The following is a 23595-nucleotide window of genomic DNA, read 5'->3' as shown; positions in this document are numbered from 1 at the left end:
CCGATGTGGGGGAGTGGAATTCTCTGCCTCAGAGGGCGGTGGAGGCAGGTTGTCTGGATACTTTCAAGAGAGAGCTAGATAGGACTCTAGATAGGGGAGACAGGGGATATGGGGAGAAGGCAGGAACGGTGTACTGATTGGGGATGATCAGCCATGATCACATTGAATGGCGGTGCTGGCTTGAAGGGCCGAATGGCCTATTCCTGCACCTATTGTCTATTGTCTATTGTCTATTGTCTATTGTCTATTGTCTATTGTCTATTGTCGATTCAGACTGATGTCAGGGGAGAGGATACATAGATAAGGAAGTGTAAGGTGTGAAAATAGGGCAAAGGGAATTGCGAAGAAGGAAAATGCAGAATGTTAGCTGGGAGAAGGCAACAAGAAAGCAACGAGATAAAATGTAGTCTGAGGCAGTGAAACTAGGGGGAGAACTGGAAAGGGGGAGGGGACGGAGAGAGAGGGAAAGCAAGAGTTACGTGAAGTTATAGAAGTCAGTGTTCATACCGCTGGGGTGTAAGCTGCCCAAGCGAAATATGAGGTGCTGTCTGCACGCGATCTGCCTGCTCGTGATCCATATTGGTGGTGTAGCGGTAGAGTTGCTGGAGCCACGGGTTGGATCCTGACCGCACGGTGCGGACTTTGTACGTTCCCCCTGTGACCTGCGTGGGTTTTCTCCGGGTGCTACGGTTTCTTCCCGCACTCCAGGCCTACAGGTCACAAGATACAAGATACAACATACATTCATTTGTCCCAGGGATCAATCTCGTGAACCTACGCTGCACTGCCTCAATCACAAGGATGTCCTTCCTCAAATTAGGAGAACCTGGACATCTTTGGAATGTGGAAGAAAGCAGGAGCACCCGGAGAAAACCCACGCAGGTCATGGGGAGAACATCGAACAGTGAGGCACTGTGGAATGTTATGCCCCTGGCCCACTTAGGAAACCTGAACGGAAACCTCTGGAGACTTTGCGCCCCACCCAAGGTTTCCGTGCGGTTCCCGGAGGTTTTTGTCAGTCTCCCTACCTGCTTCCACTACCTGCAACCTCCGGCAACCACCTGCAACCTCCGGGAACCGCACGGAAACCTTGGGTGGGGCGCAAAGTCTCCAGAGGTTTCCGTTCAAGTTTCCTAAGTGGGACAGGGGCTTAATAGAAACATAGAAATTAGGTGCAGGAGTAGGCCATTCGGCCCTTCGAGCCTGCACCGCCATTCAATATGATCATGGCTGATCATCCAACTCAGTATCCCGTACCTGCCTTCTCTCCATACCCTCTGATCCCCTTAGCCACAAGGGCCACATCTAACTCCCTCTTAAATATAGCCAATGAACTGGCCTCGACTACCCTCTGTGGCAGGGAGTTCCAGAGATTCACCACTCTCTGTGTGAAAAAAGTTCTTCTCATCTCGGTTTTAAAGGATTTCCCCCTTATCCTTAAGCTGTGACCCCTTGTCCTGGACTTCCCCAACATCGGGAGCAATCTTCCTGCATCTAGCCTGTCCAACCACTTAAGAATTTTGTAAGTTTCTATAAGATCCCCTCTCAATCTCCTAAATTCTAGAGAGTATAAACCAAGTCTATGTTAATGAAGTACAGTGAAGCTTCTGGCCCAGTGCCACAGAACCGAGCACGATCCTGACTACGGGTCTAATTTAGTTTAGTTACTCAGGTGAAATACCAGAATGTTGGGTTATGTAGTCCATGCAGGGAAGTGGGGTTAGTATGGATAGGCATAATTTGGCAGTTCTGTTTCTGTAGTTTAGTTTAGAGATACAGCGCGGAAACAGGCCTTTCAGCCCCACCGAGTCCGCGCCGACCAGCGATCCCCGCACACTAACACTATCCCACACACACACACACACACCAGGGACAATATTTACATTTGCGCCAAGCCATTTAACCTACAAACCTGGACGTCTTTGGAGTGTGGGAGGAAAGTCAAACATCGTGGAGAAAACCCACGCAGGTCACGGGGAGAACGTACAAACTCCGTACAGACAGCACCTGTAGTCGGGATGGAACCCGGGTCACCGGCGCTGTAAGGCAGAAACCCTACCGCTGCGCCACCGTGACCGCCCGTGGCCGCCTGTACCTAACGACTCTGACAAAGTCCCCAAAGGTGATGACACAGATGGATTTCGTAATGAAAAAATAATCTGATATATTTACAGTCGCTATCCTGAGGAAGGATGAGTTAGAAATGGAATAAGCGCAGAAGAGATTCACCTGATGTTGCCTGGAATAGTGGGCTTTCATTACAAGAAGGCATTCGTTAGGCCAGGCTTGTACTCGCTCTCGAAATTTGTACTCTAAAATTGAAAGGCACACTGTTCAGTTCAATAGACAATAGACAATAGACAAGAGGTGCAGGAGTAGGCCATTCAGCCCTTCGAGCCAGCACCGCCATTCAATGTGATCATGGCTGATCATCCACAATCAGTACCCCGTTCCTGCCTGCTCCCCATATCCCCTGACTCTGCTATTTTTAAGAGCCCTACCTAGCTCTCTCTTGAAAGCATCCAGAGAACCGGTCTCCACTGAGGCAGAGAATTCCACAGACTCACCACTCTCTGTGAGAAAAAGTCCAGAGATCTCCAGAGATGCTGCCTGTCCCACTGAGTTACTCCAGTATTTTGTGTCCACCTTTGATTTAAACCAGCATCTGCAGTTCTTTCTTACACGTGTTTGTAGGTTAATCGGACTCCGTATATTGTCGCTAGTGTGTAGGATGCGAAAGTGGAATAACATAAAACAAGTTCTTGCAATTGAGGGGGTGCAGCGTAGGTTCACCAGGTTAATTCCCGGGATGGCGGGACTGACATATGATGGGTTGACTGGGCTTGTATTCACTGAAATTTAGAAGGATGAGAGGATGATTTTGGATGATCAGTCATGATCATATTGAATGGCGGTGCTGGCTCGAAGGGCCGAATGGCCTACTCCTGCACCTGTTGTCTATGTTTGCATGTGTACGGATGATCAAAGGTGGACGTGGACGCCATAGGCGAGGGGCCTGTTTCCACACTGTATCTCTAAACCAAACTGAAAAGTTCCACCTTACCTAACCATGAACTCATTGACAGCCATTGGTTATATGGCTTTCATCGTGCGGTCACGGTGGCGCAGCGGTAGAGTTGCTGCCTTACAGCGAAAGCAGCGGCGGAGACCCGGGTTCAATCCCGACTACGGGTGCTGTCTGTACGGAGTTTGCATGTTCTCCCCGTGACCTGCGTGGGTTTTCTCAGAGATCTTCGGTTTCCTCCCACACTCCAAAGACGTGCAGGTTTGTAGGTTAATTAGCTTGGTAAATGTAAAAATTGGCCCTAGTGGGTGTAGGATATTGTTAGTGTATGGGGATCGCAGGACCCGGTGGGCTGAAGGGGCTGTTTCCTTGCTGTATCTCTAAACTAAACAAAAAAAATTAACATTCTCCTCACTGGATCCTTCAGGGAAGCTGAATTCTTAACCTTGATAGGGTCTATGTTTTGGTGGGGCCTATATTTCGATGGGGCCTATATTTCGATGGGGTCTATATTTTGATGGGGCCTATGTTTTGATGGGGCCCATGTTTCGATGGGGCCCATGTTTCGATGGGGCCCATGTTTCGATGGGGCCCATGTTTTGGCGGGGCCTATGTTTTGGTGGGGCCTATGTTTTCATGGGGCCTATGTTTTGATGGGGCCCATGTTTTGATGGGGCCCATGTTTTGGTGGGGCCTATGTTTTGATGGGGCATATGTTTTGATGGGGCCTATGTTTTGGTGGGGTCTATGTTTTGGTGGGGCCTATGTTTTGATGGGGCCTATGTTTTGATGGGGCCTATGTTTTGATGGGGCCTATGTTTTGATGGGGCCTATGTTTTGATGGGGCCTATGTTTTGGTGGGGCCTATGTTTTGGTGGGGCCTATGTTTTGATGGGGCCTATGTTTGGATGGGGCCTATGTTTCGGTGGGGCCTATGTTTTGGTGGGGCCTATGTTTTGGTGGGGCCTATGTTTTGGTGGGGCCTATGTTTTGATGGGGCCTATGTTTTGGTGGGGCCTATGTTTTGGTGGGGCCTATGTTTCGGTGGGGCCTATGTTTTGATGGAGCCTATGTTTTGGTGGGGCCTATGTTTTGGTGGGGCCTATGTTTTGGTGGGGCCTATGTTTTGATGGGGCCTATGTTTTGATGGGGCCTATGTTTTGGTGGGGCCTATGTTTTGATGGGGCCTATGTTTTGGTGGGGCCTATGTTTTGATGGGGCCGATGTTTTGGTGGGGCCTATGTTTTGGTGGGGCCTATGTTTTGGTGGGGCCTATGTTTTGATGGGGCCTATGTTTTGATGGGGCCTATGTTTCGGTGGGGCCTATGTTTTGGTGGGGCCTATGTTTTGGTGGGGCCTATGTTTTGATGGGGCCTATGTTTTGATGGGGCCTATGTTTTGGTGGGGCCTATGTTTCGGTGGGGCCTATGTTTCGGTGGGGCCTATGTTTTGATGGAGCCTATGTTTTGGTGGGGCCTATGTTTTGGTGGGGCCTATGTTTTGGTGGGGCCTATGTTTTGGTGGGGCCTATGTTTTGATGGGGCCTATGTTTTGGTGGGGCCTATGTTTTGATGGGGCCTATGTTTTGATGGGGCCTATGTTTTGATGGGGCCTATGTTTTGGTGGGGCCTATGTTTTGATGGGGCCTATGTTTTGATGGGGCCTATGTTTTGGTGGGGCCTATGTTTTGATGGGGCCTATGTTTTGATGGGGCCTATGTTTTGATGGGGCCTATGTTTTGATGGGGCCTATGTTTTGATGGGGCCTATGTTTTGAGAGGTGTGGGAACAATCTCCCACATGTTTTTTGATCCGGGCGCTACAGCCAGTCCCAGGTCGGCTCGATTGCCCCAGGTCTGGCTCTAGCGCCCCAGGTGGCCTGCGTGCCCCCATGCTCCAAAAACGTGCAGGTTTGTAGGTTAAGTGTTTGGGTAAATTGTACATTATCCCTAGTGTGTCGGATGGTGCTAGTGTACGGGGTGATTGCTGGTCAGCGCGGACACGGTGGGCCGAAGGGCCTGCAGTTCCCAGGTCGTCTGGCGCCCAGGTCGGCTCGCCTGCCCCGCGACTGGCTGCAGTTCCCAGGTCACAAAAACGAGAATGGAGCAGCTGGGCTTGTACACTCTGGAGTTTAGAAGGATGAGAGGGTATCTCATTGAAACATATAAGTTAGTTAAGGGCTTGGACACGCTAGAGGCAGGAAACATGTTCCCGATGTTGGGGGAGTCCAGAACCATAGATACATAGATACATAGAAAATAGGTGCAGGAGTAGGCCATTCGGCCCTTCGAGCCTGCACCGCCATTCAATATGATCATGGCTGATCATCCAACTCAGTATCCCGTACCTGCCTTCTCTCCATACCCCCTGATCCCTTTAGCCACAAGGGGACACAGTTTAAGAATAAGGAGTAAGCCATTTAGAACGGAGACGAGGAAACACTTTTTCTCACAGAGAGTGGTGAGTCTGTGTAATTCTCTGCCTCAGAGGGCGGTGGAGGCCGGTTCTCTGGATGCTTTCAAGAGAGAGCTAGATAGGGCTCTTAAAGATAGCGGAGTCAGGGGATATGGGGAGAAGGCAGGAACGGGGTACTGATTGGGGATGATCAGCCATGATCACATTGAATGGGGGTGCTGGCTCGAAGGGCCGAATGGCCTCCTCCTGCACCTATTGTCTATTGTATCATAGGATCATAAGACAAAGAAACAGGATTAGGCCATTCAGCCCATCGAGTCCTACTCCGCCAATAAATCATGGCTGATCTATCTTTCCCCTCTTGACCTCATTCTACTGCCTTCCCACCGTAACCTTTGACACCCTTGCCAATCAAGGAGCAACCTCTGCATTAAAAATACCCAATGACTTGGCCCCCACCGCCCTGCCATGGTGTGCCAATGAATTCCACAGATTCACCACCCTCTGGCTAAAGAAATGACTCCTCATCTCCATTCTAAATGTACGTGCTTTTAATTCCGAGGCTGTGGCCCTCTGGTCCTCGACTCTCCCACTAGTGGAAACATCCTCTCCGCATCCACTCTATCTAGGCCGATTGGCTGAGTTCCTCTGCTCTTTGAGACAGGATTGTGAAGACCGCCAGCACTGGTTGAGCAATGTTTTTTTGTTTCCTCTGGGTATGTGAGTACTCAGGAAAATGACAGTAAAGATATACTACTATACTTTCGGTGAACAGGCTTCCAGTTAATGAGTCTGAAGATGTTTTCAAATTTTTAAACTCGTCTCGACTCTCGTGTTTCAGGAGCTTGTCAGACGGGGTCCCCTGAGGTTACCCTGTCTGAAGATATTCAAGGTTTAATCCACAGCAAACATAATGGAGCAAAGCTTCATTCAAGGCCGTCCTGGTTAAACATAGAAACATAGAAAATAGGTGCAGGAGTAGGCCATTCGGCCCTTCGAACCTGCACCGCCATTCAATATGATCATGGCTGATCATCCAACTCAGTATCCTGTACCTGCCTTCTCTCCATAACCCCTGATCCCTTTAGCCACAAGGGCCACATCTAACTCCCTCTTAAATATAGCCAATGAACTGGCCTCAACTACCTTCTGTGGCAGAGAATTCCACAGATTCACCACTCTCTGTGTGAAAAAAAAATGTCTCATCTCGGTCCTAAAAGACTTCCTCCTCATCCTTAAACAGTGACCCCTTGTCCTGGACTTCCCCAACATCGGGAACAATCTTGCCTGTCCAACCCCTTAAGAATTTGGTAAGTTTCTATAAGAACCCCCCTCAATCTTCTAAATTCTAGCGAGTACAAGCCGAGTCTATCCAGTCTTTCTTCGTATGAAAGTCCTGACACCCCAGTAAACAGTCTGGTGAACCTTCTCTGTACTCCCTCTATGGCAAGAATGTCTTTCCTCAGATTTGGAGACCAAAACTGTATGCAATACTCCAGGTGTGGTCTCACCAAGACCCTGTACAACTGCAGTAGAACCTCCCTGCTCCTATACTCAAATCCATTTGCTGTGAATGCTAACATACCATTCGCTTTCTTTACTGCCTGCTGCCCCTGCATGCCTACGTACTGAGCCGAACACCTCCGCTCAGTCCGCAATAACCTACCTGAACTCCCGGTGGCTCAGCACTTCAACTCCCCCTCCCATTCCCAATCCGACCTCTCTGTCCTGGGTCTCCTCCATTGCCAGAGTGAGCAACAGCGGAAATTGGAGGAACAGCACCTCGTATTCCGTCTGGGAACCTTGCGTCCGGATGGCATTAACATTGAATTCTCCCAATTTTGCTAGCCCTTGCTGTCTCCTCCCCGTCCTTAACCCTCTAGCTGTCTCCTCCCACCCTCCCATCCGCCCGCCCTCGGGCTCCTCCTCCTCCTCCCCTTTTCCTTCCTTCTCCCCCCCCCACCCCCCATCAGTCTGAAGAAGGGTTTCGGCCCGAAACGTCGCCTATTTCCTTCGCTCCGTAGATGCTGCTGCACCCGCTGAGTTTCCCCAGCAATTTTGTGTACCTGCCTACTTTCAATGACTGGTGTACCATGACATCCAGGTATCGTTGCATCTCCCCTTTTCCTAATCGGCCACCATTCAGATAAACATAGACAATAGGGAGAGCAGGGAGATGAGTGTGTGGCCAGGATGTTGTGGGTCTTTGATGATACTGCCAGCCTTTTTGAGGCAGCGACTGCGATAAATCCCCTCGATGGAAGGAAGGTCAGAGCCGATGATGGACTGGGCAGTGTTTACTACTTTTTGTAGTCTTTTCCTCTCCAGGGCACTCAAATTGCCGAACCAAGCCACGATGCAACCGGTCAGCATGCTCTCGACTGTGCACCTGTAGAGGTTAGAGAGAGTCTTCCTTGACAATCCGACTCTCCGTAATCTTCTCAGGAAGTAGAGGCGCTGATGTGCTTTTTGATGATTGCATTAGTGTTCTCGGACCAGGAAAGATCTTCAGAGATGTGCACGCCCAGGAATTTGAAGCTCTTGACCCTTTCAACCATCGACCCGTTGATATAAATGGGGCTGTGGGTCCCCCTCCTACTCCTTCCAAAGTCCACAATCAGTTCCTTGGTTTTGCTGGTGTTCAGGGCCAGGTTATTGCGCTGGCACCATATGGACAGTTGCTCGATCTCTCTTCTGTACTCTGACTCATCCCCATCAGTGATACGCCCCACAATAGTGGTGTCGTCAGCGAACTTGATGATGGAGTTCGCACTGTGGTTCGCTACGCAGTCATGGGTATAGAGTGAGTACAGCAGGGGGCTGAGCACGCAGCCTTGAGGTGCTCCCGTGCTGATTGTTATTGAGGCTGACACATTTCCACCAATACGAACAGACTGTGGTCTGTGGACGAGGAAGTCAAGGATCCAGTTGCAGAGGGATGCGCAGAGACCCAGTTCTGCGAGTTTGGTAACCAGTTTGGAGGGGATGATTGTGTTAAATGCCGAGCTGTAATCAGCTGTACTCAGCCATCAGGCTGTTAAACCTGGCTCGGACAAAACTCTGATTATTGGCAACCACTTTCTGTTATTTGCACTATCAGTTTATTTATTCATGTGTGTATATATTTATATCATGGTATATGGACACATTTATCTGTTTTGTAGTAAATGCCTACTATTTTCTATGTGCTTAAGCAAAGCAAGAATTTCATTGTCCTATACAGGGACACATGACAATAAACTCACTTGAACTTGAACTTGGCTGATCATCCCCAATCAGTACCCCGTTCCTGCCTTCTCCCCATATCCCGCTGACTCCGCTATTTTTAAGAGCCCTATCTAGCTCTCTCTTGAAAGCATCCAGAGAACCGGCCTCCACCGCCCTCTGAGGCAGAGAATTCCACAAAAGGCAGGCACGGGTTATTGATAGGGGACGATCAGCCATGATCACAATGAATGGTGGTGCTGGCTCGAAGGGCCGAATGGCCTCCTCCTGCACCTATTGTCCACCCGGTATTGTCTAACCCGGGTCTCTGGCGCTGTGAGGCAGCAACTCTGCCACCGCGCCACCCACCATGGAGATAACATCGATTGCACAGCTTTCAATGATGAAGTTATATATTAAGATAACTACATCAGAAGAGTGAAGATTCATCATGCACACCGATTAACGACGTCCTCGGAGCCAGTGGCAACATAACGCTTGATGAATGAGGGTGACATAATGTTTTTCTGTCTAATTACCTCCGGATTATCGCCCCGCATTAGCAAGAGATCATACTAATGAGTGGAAGAGTTAATCAAACACTTGCCAGATATGTGTAGGAAGGAACTGCAGATGCTGGTTTACACCGAACATAGACACAGAATCCTGAGGTAACTCAGCTGCTCTGGCAGCAACTTTTCAATAGACAACAGACAATAGGTGCAGGAGTAGGCCATTCAGCCCTTTGAGCCATTCAATGTGATCATGGCTGATCATCCCCAATCAGTACCCCGTTCCTGCCTTCTTCCCATATCCCCTGACTCCGCTATTTTTAAGAGCCCTATCTAGCTCTCTCTTGAAAGTCTCCAGAGAACCGGCCTCAACCGCCCTGTGAGGCAGAGACTCACCACTCTCTGTGTGAAAAAGTGTTTCCTCATAGAAACATAGAAACATAGTAAATAGGTGCAGGAGTAGGCCATTCGGCCCTTCGAGCCATTCAATATGATCATGGCTGATCATCCAACTCAGTATCCTGTACCTGCCTTCTCTCCATACCCCCTGATCCATTTAGCCACAAGGGCCACACCTAACTCCCTCTTAAATATAGCCAATGAACTGGCCTCAACTACCTTCTGTGGCAGAGAATTCCACAGATTCACCACTCTCTGTGTGAAAAATGTTTTTCTCATCTCAGTCCTAAAAGATTTCCCCCTTATCCTTAAACTGTGACCCCCTTGTTCTGGACTCCCCCAACATTGGGGACATGTTTCCTGCCTCTAGCCTGTCCAAACCGTTAATAATCTTACATGTTTCAATAAGATGTCCTCTCATCCTTCTAAACTCCAGAGTGTACAAGCCCTTCTTCAGACTCTGACAGATACACAGAGTTACTTTGAGTGACCAGCTGGACGTAAGAACTGAATGCTGTGGGCGTCATGTAGTCATAGACATACACGCACGGAAACAGGCCCTTCGGCCCAACTCGTCCATGTCAACATCGATGCCCCGTCTAAACTAATTCCATTTGCCCAAATATATGGCCCTTTTCCCTCTAAACCTTTCTAGCCATAGAAGAATAGAAGAACAGAAATAATTTTATTGCCACACAACCAAGGTCGGTGGTATTTGGGTTGCCAGCAGCGGTACAATAATAAAGAACACAACCACATGCACCTGTCCAAATATCCAAATGTCTTTTAAATGCTTCTTAGACTCCCCCATCTGGCAGCTGGCAGTATCATCAAGGACCCACACCATCCTGGCCACACACTCATCTCCCTGCTACCTGGAGCCTGAAGACTGCAACAACCAGGTTCAGGAATAGCTACTTCCCCACAGCCATCAGGTTATTAAACCTGGCTCGGACAAAACTCTGATTATTAATAACCCATTATCTGTTATTTGCACTTCATCAGTTTATTTATTCATGTGTGTATATACGTATATAATGGTATATGGACACACTGATCTGTTCTGTAGTCAATGCCTACTATGTTCTGTTGTGCTGAAGCAAAGCAAGAATTTCATTGTCCTATACAGGGACACATGACAATAAACTCTCTTGATCAACAAGTCAAGTCAAGTCTCTTGACAACCTGTTCATACCCACGACCCTCTGAGTGGAAAGGTTTTTCCTCAGGTTAGTGTTAAATCTTGTCACTCTCACCTTAAACACACTTGTTTTTGATTCCCTTGCCTTGAGTAAAAGACCTAGCATGCCCCCGATCTGTTCTTCTCATGATTTTTATATCCTGTACTTGGACGTTAATAAGCCGTGATGGGCAGATTTGGAATCATGGTTTTAATGGTTTCGGCCCGAAACGTCATCTATTCCTTCGCTCCATAGATGCTGCCTCACCCGCTGAGTTTCTCCAGCATTTTTGTGGATATATTTAAGGCAGAGATGGATAGATGCTTGATTAGTACGGGTGTCAGAGGTTATGGGGAGAAAGGGCTTGGGGGGGAGATGCAGATCAGTCATGATTGAATGACGAATATAATTGACTTTGACTTTGGAGTAGACTTGATGGGCCGAATGGCCTAAATTTGCTCCTGTCATTTATGATCGAAAGCTGTTCAGAGGGGGAAAGTCTGAGACAATATTTTTAATATGGAGCTGTGGGTGCCTGGAGCTAGGTGCCAGAGCTGCTGGTGGAAGCAAATAAGATTAGGAAGTGTGCAGACAGAGATTTGAACGAGCTGGGAATGTGTGAACATGGTTATGTGTCGGGAAGTGGTCCTGGTTTAAATTGGCACCATGTATAGCACAGGCATTGTGGGCCGAGTGGCCTGCCCCTGTGCCGTAGTGTCCCGCAATTTCATTGTAAGAGATACTTGAACGAGCTTCACTCAGGCGGAGAAGACTGCGAAAAATATATGAATAAAGTTTTTAAATTGTTAAACCTTTTTATAAGATTGAATGGGAAAAGATTACTTCTTCTGATTGAAAAGACTGTAACAGGAGATAACCAGTTGCCCAGAAATGGGGAGTAGCAATGTGAAAGTCAATTGCTTTCTGCTTGGTTTGCTGGAATCATTGGACTGTTTGAGGCAGGTTCTGTCTGAAACAGACACCTCGTGCTTTATGGGCCTGTCCCACTTAGGCAATTTTTTCGGCGACTGCCGGCGAATTACAGTCGTAGCAAGTCGCTGAAAAACTGGCGACTCAACCCCCCCCCCACAGAGGATTAAGGGGGGACTTCATAGAGGTCTTTAAAATGATGAGAGGGATAGACAGAGTTGACGTGGATAAGCTTTTCCCACTGAGAGTAGGGAAGATTCAAACAAGAGGACATGACTTGAGAATTAAGGGACTGAAGTTTAAGGGTTACATGAGGGGGAACTTCTTTACTCAGAGAGTGGTAGCTGTGTGGAATGAGCTTCCAGTGGAAGTGGTGGAGGCAGGTTCGATTTTATCATTTAAAAATGAATTGGATAGTTATATGGACGGGAAAGGAATGGAGGGTTATGGTCTGAGTGCAGGTATATGGGACTAGGGGAGAATACGTGTTCGGCACGGACTAGAAGGGCCGAGTTGGCCTGTTTCTGTGCTGTAATTGTTATATTGTAGCAGGTTGCCGATAAACCGGTGACTGGATCCCCCCCCTACGACAATGTCTACGACAAGCTATAACAACCTACCACCTAGTCGACGTCAAGCTACCGACCACCAGCGACCCATAGGACATCCACCTACTACCACACCTACGACAACCTACGTCCACCTACGACAACCTACGACGCTGTCAGCAGCAACTGAAGACAATTCAGTCGCCGGTCGACGTAGGTAGTCGCCAATGGACTTCACTGAAGTCGGCACCGGCGACAACCTACGCCATCCTGATGACAACCTACGACAGCACCTACGTCAGGAGAAGTCAAGCTACGACAAGCCCACGGGTGGCAACTGTCGCCAAAAATGTTTGAGCATTTCAAAATCCAGCGGTGACCAGAAAAACGCTACGACTCTTTGGGCGACTGTGGAGACCATACAGGCGACACCCCGGCGACCATGTGGCGACAGCCTAGTCGCCTGTCGACATAGAAACATAGAAAATAGGTGCAGGAGGAGGCCATTCGGCCCTTCGAGCCAGCACCACCATTCATTGTGATCATGGCTGATCGTCCCCAATCAATAACCCGTGCCTGCCTTCTCCCCATATCCCTTGATTCCACTAGCCCCTAGAGCTCTATCTAACTCTCTCTTAAATCCATCCAGTGACTTGGCCTCCACTGCCCTCTGTGGCAGGGAATTCCATAAATTCACAACTCTCTGGGTGAAAAAGTTTTTTCTCACCTCAGTCTTAAATGACCTCCCCTTTATTCTAAGACTGTGGCCCCTGGTTCTGGACTCGCCCAACATTGGGAACATTTTTCCTGCATCTAGCTTGTCCAGTCCTTTTTTAATTTTATATGTTTCTGTAAGATGCTCCCTCATCCTTCTAAACTCCAGTGAATACAAGCCTAGTCTTTTCACTGGGGAGTGGAAAGAACCAGGAAGTGGGTGAACAGATTGTAAAGGGAATAAAAACCAGGCGGAAAATATCTGCAGGAGCCAAATGGACTGAATATAAATGAGCTTTGGAGATAGATTGAAACTGTCATCACACAAACATCTCAAGTCCTTTTAGAAATAAGAAAAATGAAGAGGTATATTTAAATTTAAATGAAACGACAGAATGTTAATGGATTCTTCAAAAGCTATCTTTGAGTAATGATATTTCTCTGATCGCATCGGTCTCTTGAATGTACAAAAATGCAGGCATTATATCCCTGGAGTCAAGCCGGGACTTGGTTTGATATTTAGCACAAGGACCTGAGCTTCCATCTCTCTCGCAATATGCTGTCGGGCGAGTGAAAAGGCGGATGTACGAGCTACTTCAGTGATGAAGGAATCAAACAGGGCGGCTGAGAAGATGTGACACAAAGTGCTGGAGCAACACAGCGGGACAGGCAGCATCTCTGTCTGGAGAGGGTCCAGAGGAGGTTTACAAGAATGATCCCCAGAGCTCTTAAAGAAAGCGGATTTGAAACATAGAAACATAGAAAATAGGTGCAGGAGTAGGCCATTCGGTCCTTCGAACCAGCACCGCCATTCAATATGATCATGGCTGATCATCCGACTCAGTATCCCGTACCTGCCTTCTCTCCATACCCCCTGATCCCTTTAGCCACAAGGGCCACATCTAACTCCCTCTTAAATATAGCCAATGAACTGGCCTCAACTACCTTCTGTGGCAGAGAATTCCACAGATTCACCACTCTCTGTGTGAAAAAATGTATTTCTCATCTCGGTCCTAAAATATTTCCCCCTTATCCTTAAGCTGTGACCCCTTGCCCTGGACTTCCCCAACATCGGGAACAATCTTCCTGCATCTAGCCTGTCCAACCCCTTAAGAATTTTGTAAGTTTCTATAAGATCCCCTCTCAATTTCCTAAATTCTAGCGAATACAAGCCGAGTCTATCCAGTCTTTCCTCATATGAAAGTCCTGACATCCCAGGAATCAGTTTGGTGAACCTTCTCTGTACTCCCTCTATGGCAATAATGTCCTTCCTTAGATTTGGAGACCAAAACTGTACGCAATACTCCAGATGTGATCTCACCAAGACGCTGTACAACTGCAGTAGAACCTCCCTGTTCCTATACTCAAATTCTTTTGATATAAACGGTAATGTTCATGGGATATAGGTAGAAGACAGGAACGGGGTACTGATTGGGGATGATCAGCCATGATCACATTGAACCAGGGGCCACAGTTCAAGAATAAGGGGTAAGCCATTTAGAACGGAGACGAGGAAACACTTTTTCTCACAGAGAGTGGTGAGTCTGTGGAATTCTCTCCCTCAGAGGGCGGTGGAGGCAGGTTCTCTGGACACTTTCAAGAGAGAGCTAGATAGGGCTCTTAAAAATAGCGGAGTCGGGGGATATAGAGAGAAGGCAGGAACGGGGTACTGATTGGGAATTATCACATTGAATGGCGGTGCTGGCTCGAAGGGTTGAATGGCCTACTCCTGCACCTATTGTCTATTGTCTATTGTCTATTGAATGAGTGGGTTAGCATATGATGAATGTCTGACGACACTGGGTCTGAACTCGCTGGAGTTTAGAAGGATGAGGGGGTCGAGACCCGAGACATAAGTCTGAAGGAGTGTCTCTACCCAAAACGTCGCCCATTCCTTGTATCCGGAGATGCTGCCTGAGTTTTTGCGTCTATCTTCGGTTTAAACCAGCATCTGCAGTTCCTACTCATGAGAAGGTATGGCAGCACATTGCTAAGAAACCTGAAGAAAGGAAAGTAAGAGTCAATGATTGACTTAGCTACATTAGGTAATGGCCAGTGAGCGAGCACAGATAGAGTGGTAGAATCCTACAAGTCATAAGGTCATAAGCGATAGGAGCAGAATTAGGCCAATTGGCCCATCAAGTCTACTCCACCACCACCAATCGTGGTTTATCTATCCTTCCCTCCTAACCCCGTTCTCCTGCCTTCTCCCCATAACCCCTAATCAATATCTGCCTTAAAAATACCCACTGACTTGGCCTCCATAGCCTTCTGTGGTAATGAATTCCAAAGATTCACCACCCTCTGACTAAAGAAATTCCTCCTCATCTCCTTCCTAAAAGAACGTCCTTGAATTCTGAGGGTGTGACCTCTGGTCCTAGACTCTCCCACTAGTGGAAACATCCTCTCCACATCCACTCTATCCAGGCCTTTCACTATTCGGTAAGTTTCAATGAGGTACCCCCTCATCCTTCTAAACTCCAGCGAGTACAGGCCCAGTGCCGTCAAATGTTAACCCACCAATTCCTGGGATCATTCTTGTGAACCTCCTCGGGATCCTTTCCAGAGCCAGCACATCCTTCCTCAGATCCGGTGCCCAAAATTGATCACAATGCTCCAAATACGACATCCAGCGCCTTACTCAGCCTCAGAATTACTTCCCTGCTTTTGTATTCAAGCCTTCTTGACAGAAATGCTAGCGTGAAACAGCGTGGAAACTTGCCCAACTTGCCCACACCAACCAACATGTCCCATCTACACTAGTCCCACCTGCCTGCGTTTGGCCCATATCCCTCCAAACCTGTTCCATCCATGTACCTGTCTAATTGTTTCTTCAACATTGCAATAGCATCTGCCTCAACTACCTCCTCCGGGAGCTGGTTCCAGACACCTGCCATCCTTTGTGTGAAAAAAATTACCCCTCAGACTCCTATTAAATCCTCTCCCATTTACAGTGCCTTAATCCTATGTCCTCTGGTCCTCGATTCCCCTACTCTGAGCAAGAGACTGTGCATCTACCCGATCTATTCCTCTACTGATTTTATCACCCCTCATCCTCCTGTGCTACAAGCAATAGAATTCTAGCCAGCTCAACCTCATCCGGGAGTTCAGACCCTCTAGTCCTGGCAACTTCTTCGTAAATCTTCTCTGTACCCTCTCCAGCTAGACAACATCTTTCCTATAACATGGTGCCCAGAACTGTACACAATAGTCTAAATGCGGCCTCACCAACGTCTTATACAACTGCAACATGACCTCCCAACTTCTATACTCAATACTCTGACTGATGAAGGCCAATGTGCAAAAAGACATTTTGACCACACTATCTACCTGTGACTGGACCTTCAAGGAACCATAGACAATAGATAATAGGTGCAGGAGTAGGCCATTCAGCCCTTTGAGCCAGCACTGCCATTCACTGTGATCATGGCTGATCATCCCCAATCAGTACCCCGTTCCTGTCTTCTCCCCATATCCCTTCACGCCTCTATCTTCAAGAGCTCTATCCAACTCTCTCTTGAAAGCCTCCAGAGAACTGGCCTCCACCGCCTTCAGAGGCAGAGAATTCCACAGATTCACAAATCTCTGTGTGAAAATGTTTTTCCTCATCTCTGTTCTAAATGGCTAACCCCTTATTCTTAAACTGTGGCCCCTGGTTCTGGACTCTCCCAACATCGGGAACATGTTTCCTGCCTCTAGCGTGTCCAAACCCTTAATAATCTTATATGTTTGAATAAGATATCCTCTCATCCTTCTAAACTCCAGTGTACAAGCCCAGCTGCTCCATTCTCTCAGCATATGACAGTCCCGCCATCCCGGGAATTAACCTTGTAAACCTACGCTGCACTCCCTCAATAGCAAGAATGTCCTTCCTCAAATTAGGGGACCAAAACTGCACACAATACTCCAGGTGTGGTCTCACTAGGGCTCTGTACAACTGCAGAAGGACCTCTTTGCTCCTATATTCGATTCCTCTTGTTATAAAGGCCAACATGCCATTCGCTTTCTTCACTGCCTGCTCTCTTAGATCCCTCTGCTCTACAACACTCCCCAGAGCTGTGTAGGTCCTGCCCGCGTTGGACTTCGCAACATACGATACCGCACATTTCTCTGCATTTAATTCCTTTCCAGATGTGCCCCAAGACCATGTGTTATGAAGGCACAAAGTACTGGAGATGCTGGAATCTTGAGAAAAACTCAAAGTAACTTGTCCCCAGTGAGTGGGTGAGAAAGTGGGTTAGCATCAAAACTAGTGTGAAGGTGAGATTGGTGGTGGGTGTGGACTTGATGGTCCGAAGGGCCTGTTTCCATGCTCTAAACTAATATCTAAACTGGACCCAAAGTGCTGGAGTAACTCTGCAGGTCAGGCAGCATCTGTGGAGGGAATGGATGAGTGACGTCTTGGGTACGGACCCTTCTTCAGACCGACGTAGGATTAGGATTGGGCAGCTCGGTTCAGGAACATGAGTATTGGCCACTGGAAAGAGATGGTTAGGCCGTTCTGGAAATAACGAAGGTTGATAAGGGAAGTATGTTCAGACTGAAGAAGGGTGGCATTGGTAGGTCGACTAGGGTGGGGAGGGGGACAGAGGTGTGGGGGAGTGGGATGCAGGAGTTACTTGAAATGAGAGAAATTAACATTCATACCACTGGGTTGTAAGTTATATAAAGGTTGTAAAGGCGGTCATGGTGGCACAGCGGTAGAGTTGCTGCCTTACAGCGAATGCAGTGCTGGAGGGAGCAATTACTTGAACGATATCATAATCTGCCACTCTATTAGAAGACAATAACGTTCAGTCATCTTCCTCTTTGTTCACCCGTGGTCGGGACCTTTGAGCCCTCCCCAGTCGCCGCTACGGACCGCCCGATGTACAGGCCCTCTCGTCGGGATGATCGGAACTCCGACATCGGGATGGAGGAATGCACTCTGCGTCTTGGAGTTCCCGAATCGGCCGCTTCTTACCTTTTTACGCATGTGAGCTCTCCGCGTGACTTTCAGAGCTTCTCGAAAGATGAATCTTCATAACACTGTCTTTTGATTAATAATTTCTTTATTGTTGAAGAAAAACAGTAAGATATTCATCCAACCTTCTTCTCTGACTCGTACACTTTAATCTTCGTCAAACTCTAGCTCGTAGCTGTTAAACGTTATGGCAGCTCCACATGGTCAAAGGGTATCCCTCCGACCATGTTGGCTCCAAGACTAAAACTAAAACATCTAACCAGCGCAAGAATCCCCGCAGCAAACACGCCACCGACTACCTAATACATCCCACCCACAGGCTGGCAAGATTTAAAGGCAAATGCCATCATTTATGAGGCACAAAATAAAGTAACTGAAAGTAAGCATGCAGGTACAGCAGGCAGTGATGAACGCGAATGGCATGTTGGCCTTTATAACAAGAGGAATCGAATAGAGGAGCAAAGAGGTCCTTCTGCAGTTGTACAGAGCCCTAGTGAGACCACACCTGGAGTATTGTGTGCAGTTTTGGTCCCCTAATATGAGGAAGGACATTCTTGCTATTGAGGGAGTGCAGCGTAGGTTTACAAGGTTAATTCCCGGGATGGAGGGACTGTCATATGCTGAGAGAATGGAGCGGCTGGGCTTGTAGACTCTGGAGTTTAGAAGGATGAGAGGGTATCTCATTGAAACATATAAGATTGTTAAGGGCTTGGACACACTAGAGGCAGGAAACATGTTCCCGATGTTGGGGGAGTCCAGAACCAGGGGCCACAGTTTAAGAATAAGGGGTAAGCCATTTAGAACGGAGTTGAGGAAACACTTTTTCACCTGGTGCTGACTTGAAGGGCCGATTGACCTACTCGAATGACCTATTGTCTATTGTCTATAAAGCCACTACATCCATCACTGTGAGAAACATTGATTCCGCCGTGGTGGATGTTTACGTTAAACTCTATCATGTATTGGGTTATTTTTATTCGTATGGCTGTATGGTAACTCAAATTTCACTGTATCAATTGGTGCACCCATCATGGCATCGGATTTAGATTTAAATTTGTGTTTCACCTTTCTGTTGTTGGGCTAGAGATAGTATTGTCCACCCTTTAAGGCTAGTTAACTGACACTCATCCCATCTACCATCCACGCCACGCTGCCTCGGCAAGGCCAGCAGCATAATCAGCGACCAGTATCACCCCGGACACCTCCCCTCTCCCCTCTCCCATCAGGCAAAAGGTACAGAAGTGTGAAAACACACGCCTCCAGATTCAGGGACAGTTTCTTCCCAGCTGTTAACAGGCAACTGAATAGTGAAAGGCTTGGATCGAGTGGATGTGGAGAGGATGTTTCCACTAAAGGAAGAGTCTAGGTCCAGAGGTCACAGCCTCAGAATTAAAGGATGTTCCTTTACGAAGGACATGAAGAGGCATTTCTTTAGTCAGAGGGCGGTGAATCTGTGGAACTCATTGCCGCAGACGGCGGTGGAGGCCAAGTCAATGGATATTTTTAAGGCAGAGATAGATAGATTCTTGATCAGTACGGGTGTCAGGGGTTATGGGGAGAAGGCAGGAGAATGGGGTTAGGAGGGAGAGATAGATCAGCCACGATTGAATGATGCAGTGGACTTGATGGGCCGAATGGCCTAATTTGACTCCTATCACTCATGACCTTATGAACGGAACCATCCACTCACCAACTTGAGTGGTCATCTGTGGACGGCTTGATTGTAATCATGTAAAAGTATTTTTGCTGACTGGTTAGCACACGCCAAAAAGCTTTTCATTGCACCCCAGTACACGGGACAATAATAAACCAGGCACGTTCTACCCTGTGCCTACCCTGACTAATATTATAACATGGTAATTATTAAATATAAATAGTAAACGCACGGGAGAATTATTCCGACCTAAGAGATCGATCTCCTCGTATAATTCTCCCGTGCCTTTCATCCGCAGTACATGTAACTCGCGAATGTATGTGCAACTCACGTGCCGTCGAAGCTGCTTCAAGCCTTCAATGACAACGGTCTATAAAGGCAGCTGAAATTCTGCCTTAGCACCGTGTACTGCGGGCATGTGCTGCACAGCGCAAGTTTCTTGGTGGGTTCGGAGTGTTATTATCTTAAGAGTATCTTAAGAAACAAAGAGAGAACGTAGTTCGTGTACAAATAATGTGGTAGGTAAATTTCTTTGAGCTCTATGTTTTTAAATACTTTATTGAGAGATAAGGCTTTTGAAGACAAATTATAAAAGTCGACCGACTGCCTACCGGAGAGGAGAACAATCGGCGCATGCGCGGTTTTCACGATTTTTTTAAAAAGCCGACTGACCACCTACCCTCAGTAATTACTCAGCATGGGAGCACCGCAAGGCTGTGTACTCTCCCCTCTCCTCTACTCTCTCTACACCAACGACTGCACCTCCACAGACACCTCTGTCAAGCTTCTCAAGTTTGCGGATGACACTACCCTGATTGGACTGATCCAGGATGGGGAGGAATCTGCCTACAGACAGGAAGTGTCACAGCTGGCGTCCTGGTGCCGTAGCAACAACCTAGAGCTCAATGCTCTTAAGACAGTGGAATTGATTGTAGACTTTAGGAGAGCTCCCCCTCCCCTCACCCCACTCACCATCAACAACACCTCAGTCACATCTGTGTAGTCTTTTAATTTCCTGGGAACCTTCATCTCCAAGGACCTTAAATGGGGGGCTACCATCGACTCCACAGTCAAAAAGGCCCAACAGAGGATGTACTTCCTGCGGCAGCTGAGGAAGCACAATCTGCCACAGGCAATGATGGTCCAATTCTACACGGCCATCGTAGAGTCTGTCCTCACCTTCTCCATCATGGTCTGGTTGGGCTCAGCCACCAAGCACGACACCTGGAGGCTGCAGCGAATCGTCCGATCAGCAGAGAAGATTATTGGCTGCAACCTTCCCTCCATTGATGAACTGTACACTGCAAGGGCCAGGAAGCAAGCGGGCAAGATCATCTCTGACCCCTCTCACCCTGGCCACAAACTCTTTGAATCACTTCCCTCTGGAAGGCGACTCCGGACTGTCAAAGCTGCCACAGCCCAGCATGTCCATTCTGACCGGGATGTGTAGGAAGCAACTGCAGATATTTTAGTTTGTAGAGTCATAGAGTGATACTGGATGGAAACAGGTTCTGGACTCCCGCAACATCGGGAACATGTTTCCTGCCTCTAGGTCCTTACTTATCATCTACCTCATTATAAATCCTCGCACTATCTTCCCTGGACTGTAGCTTTGAATCACTCTTAATCACTTCTTTGAATCACTTCCCTCTGGAAGGCGACTCCAGATTGTCAAAGCTGCCACAGCCAGACATAAAAACAGTTTTTATCCACGAGTAGTTGCTCTACTCAACAGCCAAAAATCTGTAGCCTCCCTTTGATCTGGTATTTTGTTGGTTCACATGCTTGATCAATGGTGTTTTATCATTAATGTTTTATTATTATTAATGTTTAGTGTTTTCTGAGTTATTCGTAACTGTCACTATATGTCATGTTGTTACTTGTGGGCGGAGCACCAAGGCAAATTCCTTGTATGTGAATACTTGGCCAATAAACGTACTTACTTACTTCCTCACGGCCCGTGCCTGTAATAAACTAAGCTCATCTAACCATGGACCTTCTCTTGCCATTCCAGAACAAGATCTTCATTCACCGAGGGAAGGAGTACGAGAGACGAGAGGATGTTGAGCAATTCCTCCTGAACCAGTTCCCAAACGCGGACATAATGAAGACAACCGCGCAGCCTGGCGATGAGGTCAACAATGCCCCTGGGCAATGTATCCTTTCGGCCCCTGTTGGGATGAGCTAACTGTTGATGAGGGAATGGGATTGGTAGGTCAGGGGTTGCGGGTGAAGCCGGGACACCAGTTGTCACGCAAAGAGTTCCTTGTTAGTAATACACAGGACAGCTCCCAAACACCACAACCAGGGGCACGGGCGTCCCCGACCCGAAATATATATCCCAGGGAAGCCCCGTGACCCGCTCCTCCCGACGAACCAAGTCACGTGACCCAACCCCTAGAGCCGAGAGTTCGCACCACATGTGGCTAACCAGCAGGGGGCGCCACAGGACCCCCACTCCCCCAGAACCAGAGGCACGAAACCGAAAGGGAAGACGAACGAAGCGGCCAGGCATCGTACATACGTCCCCACGCACAGGGGACCCTCCCGGTACGGACAAGCTCGCGGCAACCGGGACGGAAGACACCCACGACAACGGCGAGGCTGGGACACCTGCACCGGCTCGCTACGGTCCAAATGGGCCTGGTTCGCACCACGTAAAAACAAGGCTACCATCTCCATTTGATTGTCCTACGCTGACTTCCAATTGCCTATTCTTCAATGGTTCATGTGTGCAAGGCACGTATATGCGCATCGGTAGAGTTGCTGCCTCACAGCGCCATTCACCGGGGTCCTGGATTCGATCCCGACTGCGGGTGCATGTCGTACGGAGTTTGTACGTTCTTCCCGTGACCTGCATGGGTTTTCTCCGGGATCTCCGGTTTCCTCCCACACTCCAAAGGCGGTGCTGGCTCGAAAGGGCCGAACGGCCTACTCCTGCACCTATTTTCTACGTCGAAGATTGTGGGTGAATTGGCTTGTTATAATTGTAAATTGTCCCTGGTGTGTGTAGGGTAGTGTTAGTGTGCGGGGATCGCTGGTCGGTGCGGACTCGGTGGGCCGAATGGCCTTGTTTCCACCGTGTATCTCAAAACTACACTAAAGTAAACTGGACAAGGGGGTAAAGAAGGCGTATGGTCGGGGCATTGAGAGTAAAGGGCGATCTTTTTGGCGACTGAGAGCGTCAGTGACTGACGCCCGTAAAACTGTCAAGTTGTACGACACACACGCTGATGGATGCTGTCCTGCGGGTGATGCCCAGTTAGGGTTAGGGTTAGGGTTAGGGTTAGGGTCAGGGTTAGGGTTAGGGTTAGGGTTAGGGCTAGGGTTTGGGTTAGGGCTAGGTTTAGGGCTAGGGTTAGGTTTAGGGCTTGGGTTTGGGCTAGGGTTAGGGCTAGGGTTAGGGTTAGGGTTAAAGTTAGTTAGGGTTAGGTTTAGGGCTTGGGTTTGGGCTTGTGTTAGGGTTAGAGTTAGGGTTAGGGCTAGGGCTAGGGCTAGGGTTAGAGCTCGGGATAGGGTTAGGGCTAGGGTTTGGGTTAGGGTTATGGCGAGGGTTAGGGTTACTGTTAGGGTTCGGGTGATGCAGCTCTCGATGACTTTGATTCGGCCACATTTGGAGTATTGCTTGCTCGAAAACAGGAAGGATGTGCAGGCCTGGAGCAGACACATGGAAGGATGACCAGAATTATGCCTGGATTAGGAGGTATTGGTTGCAAGGAGAGGTTTGACAGACTTGGATTGTTCTCTCTGGAATGCCAGAGGTTGAGGGGAGACTTTATAGAAAATAGATCACTATGAGAGACAGTCGGGACCTTTTGGAGACATGGAGTCGTACAGCGTGGAAACAGGCCCTTCAGCCCAACTTGTCCATGCCAGCCAACATGCCCATCTACACTAGTCCCACCTGCCCGTGTTTTCCCCAGACTTTGAATATTTTTAGGGGAGGCATGATGGCGTAGCAATAGTTGCTCCCTTAATGGCTTATGGCTGTTGATTGATACGGGTGTCAGGGGTTATGGGCAGAAGGCAGGAGAATGGGGTTAGGAGGGAG

At 48.3% G+C, this 23595-nt stretch overlaps 1 protein-coding gene across 1 annotated transcript in view; it reads left to right on the top strand.

Annotated features, from left to right (window-relative positions):
• Window positions 1–23595, top strand: part of LOC116987847 (dedicator of cytokinesis protein 2-like) — a 1012655-nt gene that overhangs the window by 941661 nt on the left and 47399 nt on the right. Inside the window, exon 43 of the mRNA XM_033044139.1 lies at window positions 21559–21700. Within this exon, the coding sequence (XP_032900030.1) occupies window positions 21559–21700 (142 nt within the window). The remainder of the gene's footprint in view (window positions 1–21558; window positions 21701–23595) is intronic.

Source organism: Amblyraja radiata, chromosome 1 (genome assembly GCF_010909765.2).
Source record: "Amblyraja radiata isolate CabotCenter1 chromosome 1, sAmbRad1.1.pri, whole genome shotgun sequence".
Taxonomy (NCBI): domain Eukaryota; kingdom Metazoa; phylum Chordata; class Chondrichthyes; order Rajiformes; family Rajidae; genus Amblyraja; species Amblyraja radiata.
Note: the sequence above shows the minus strand (reverse complement) of the source record. Positions and strands in the feature narration are given on the sequence as shown.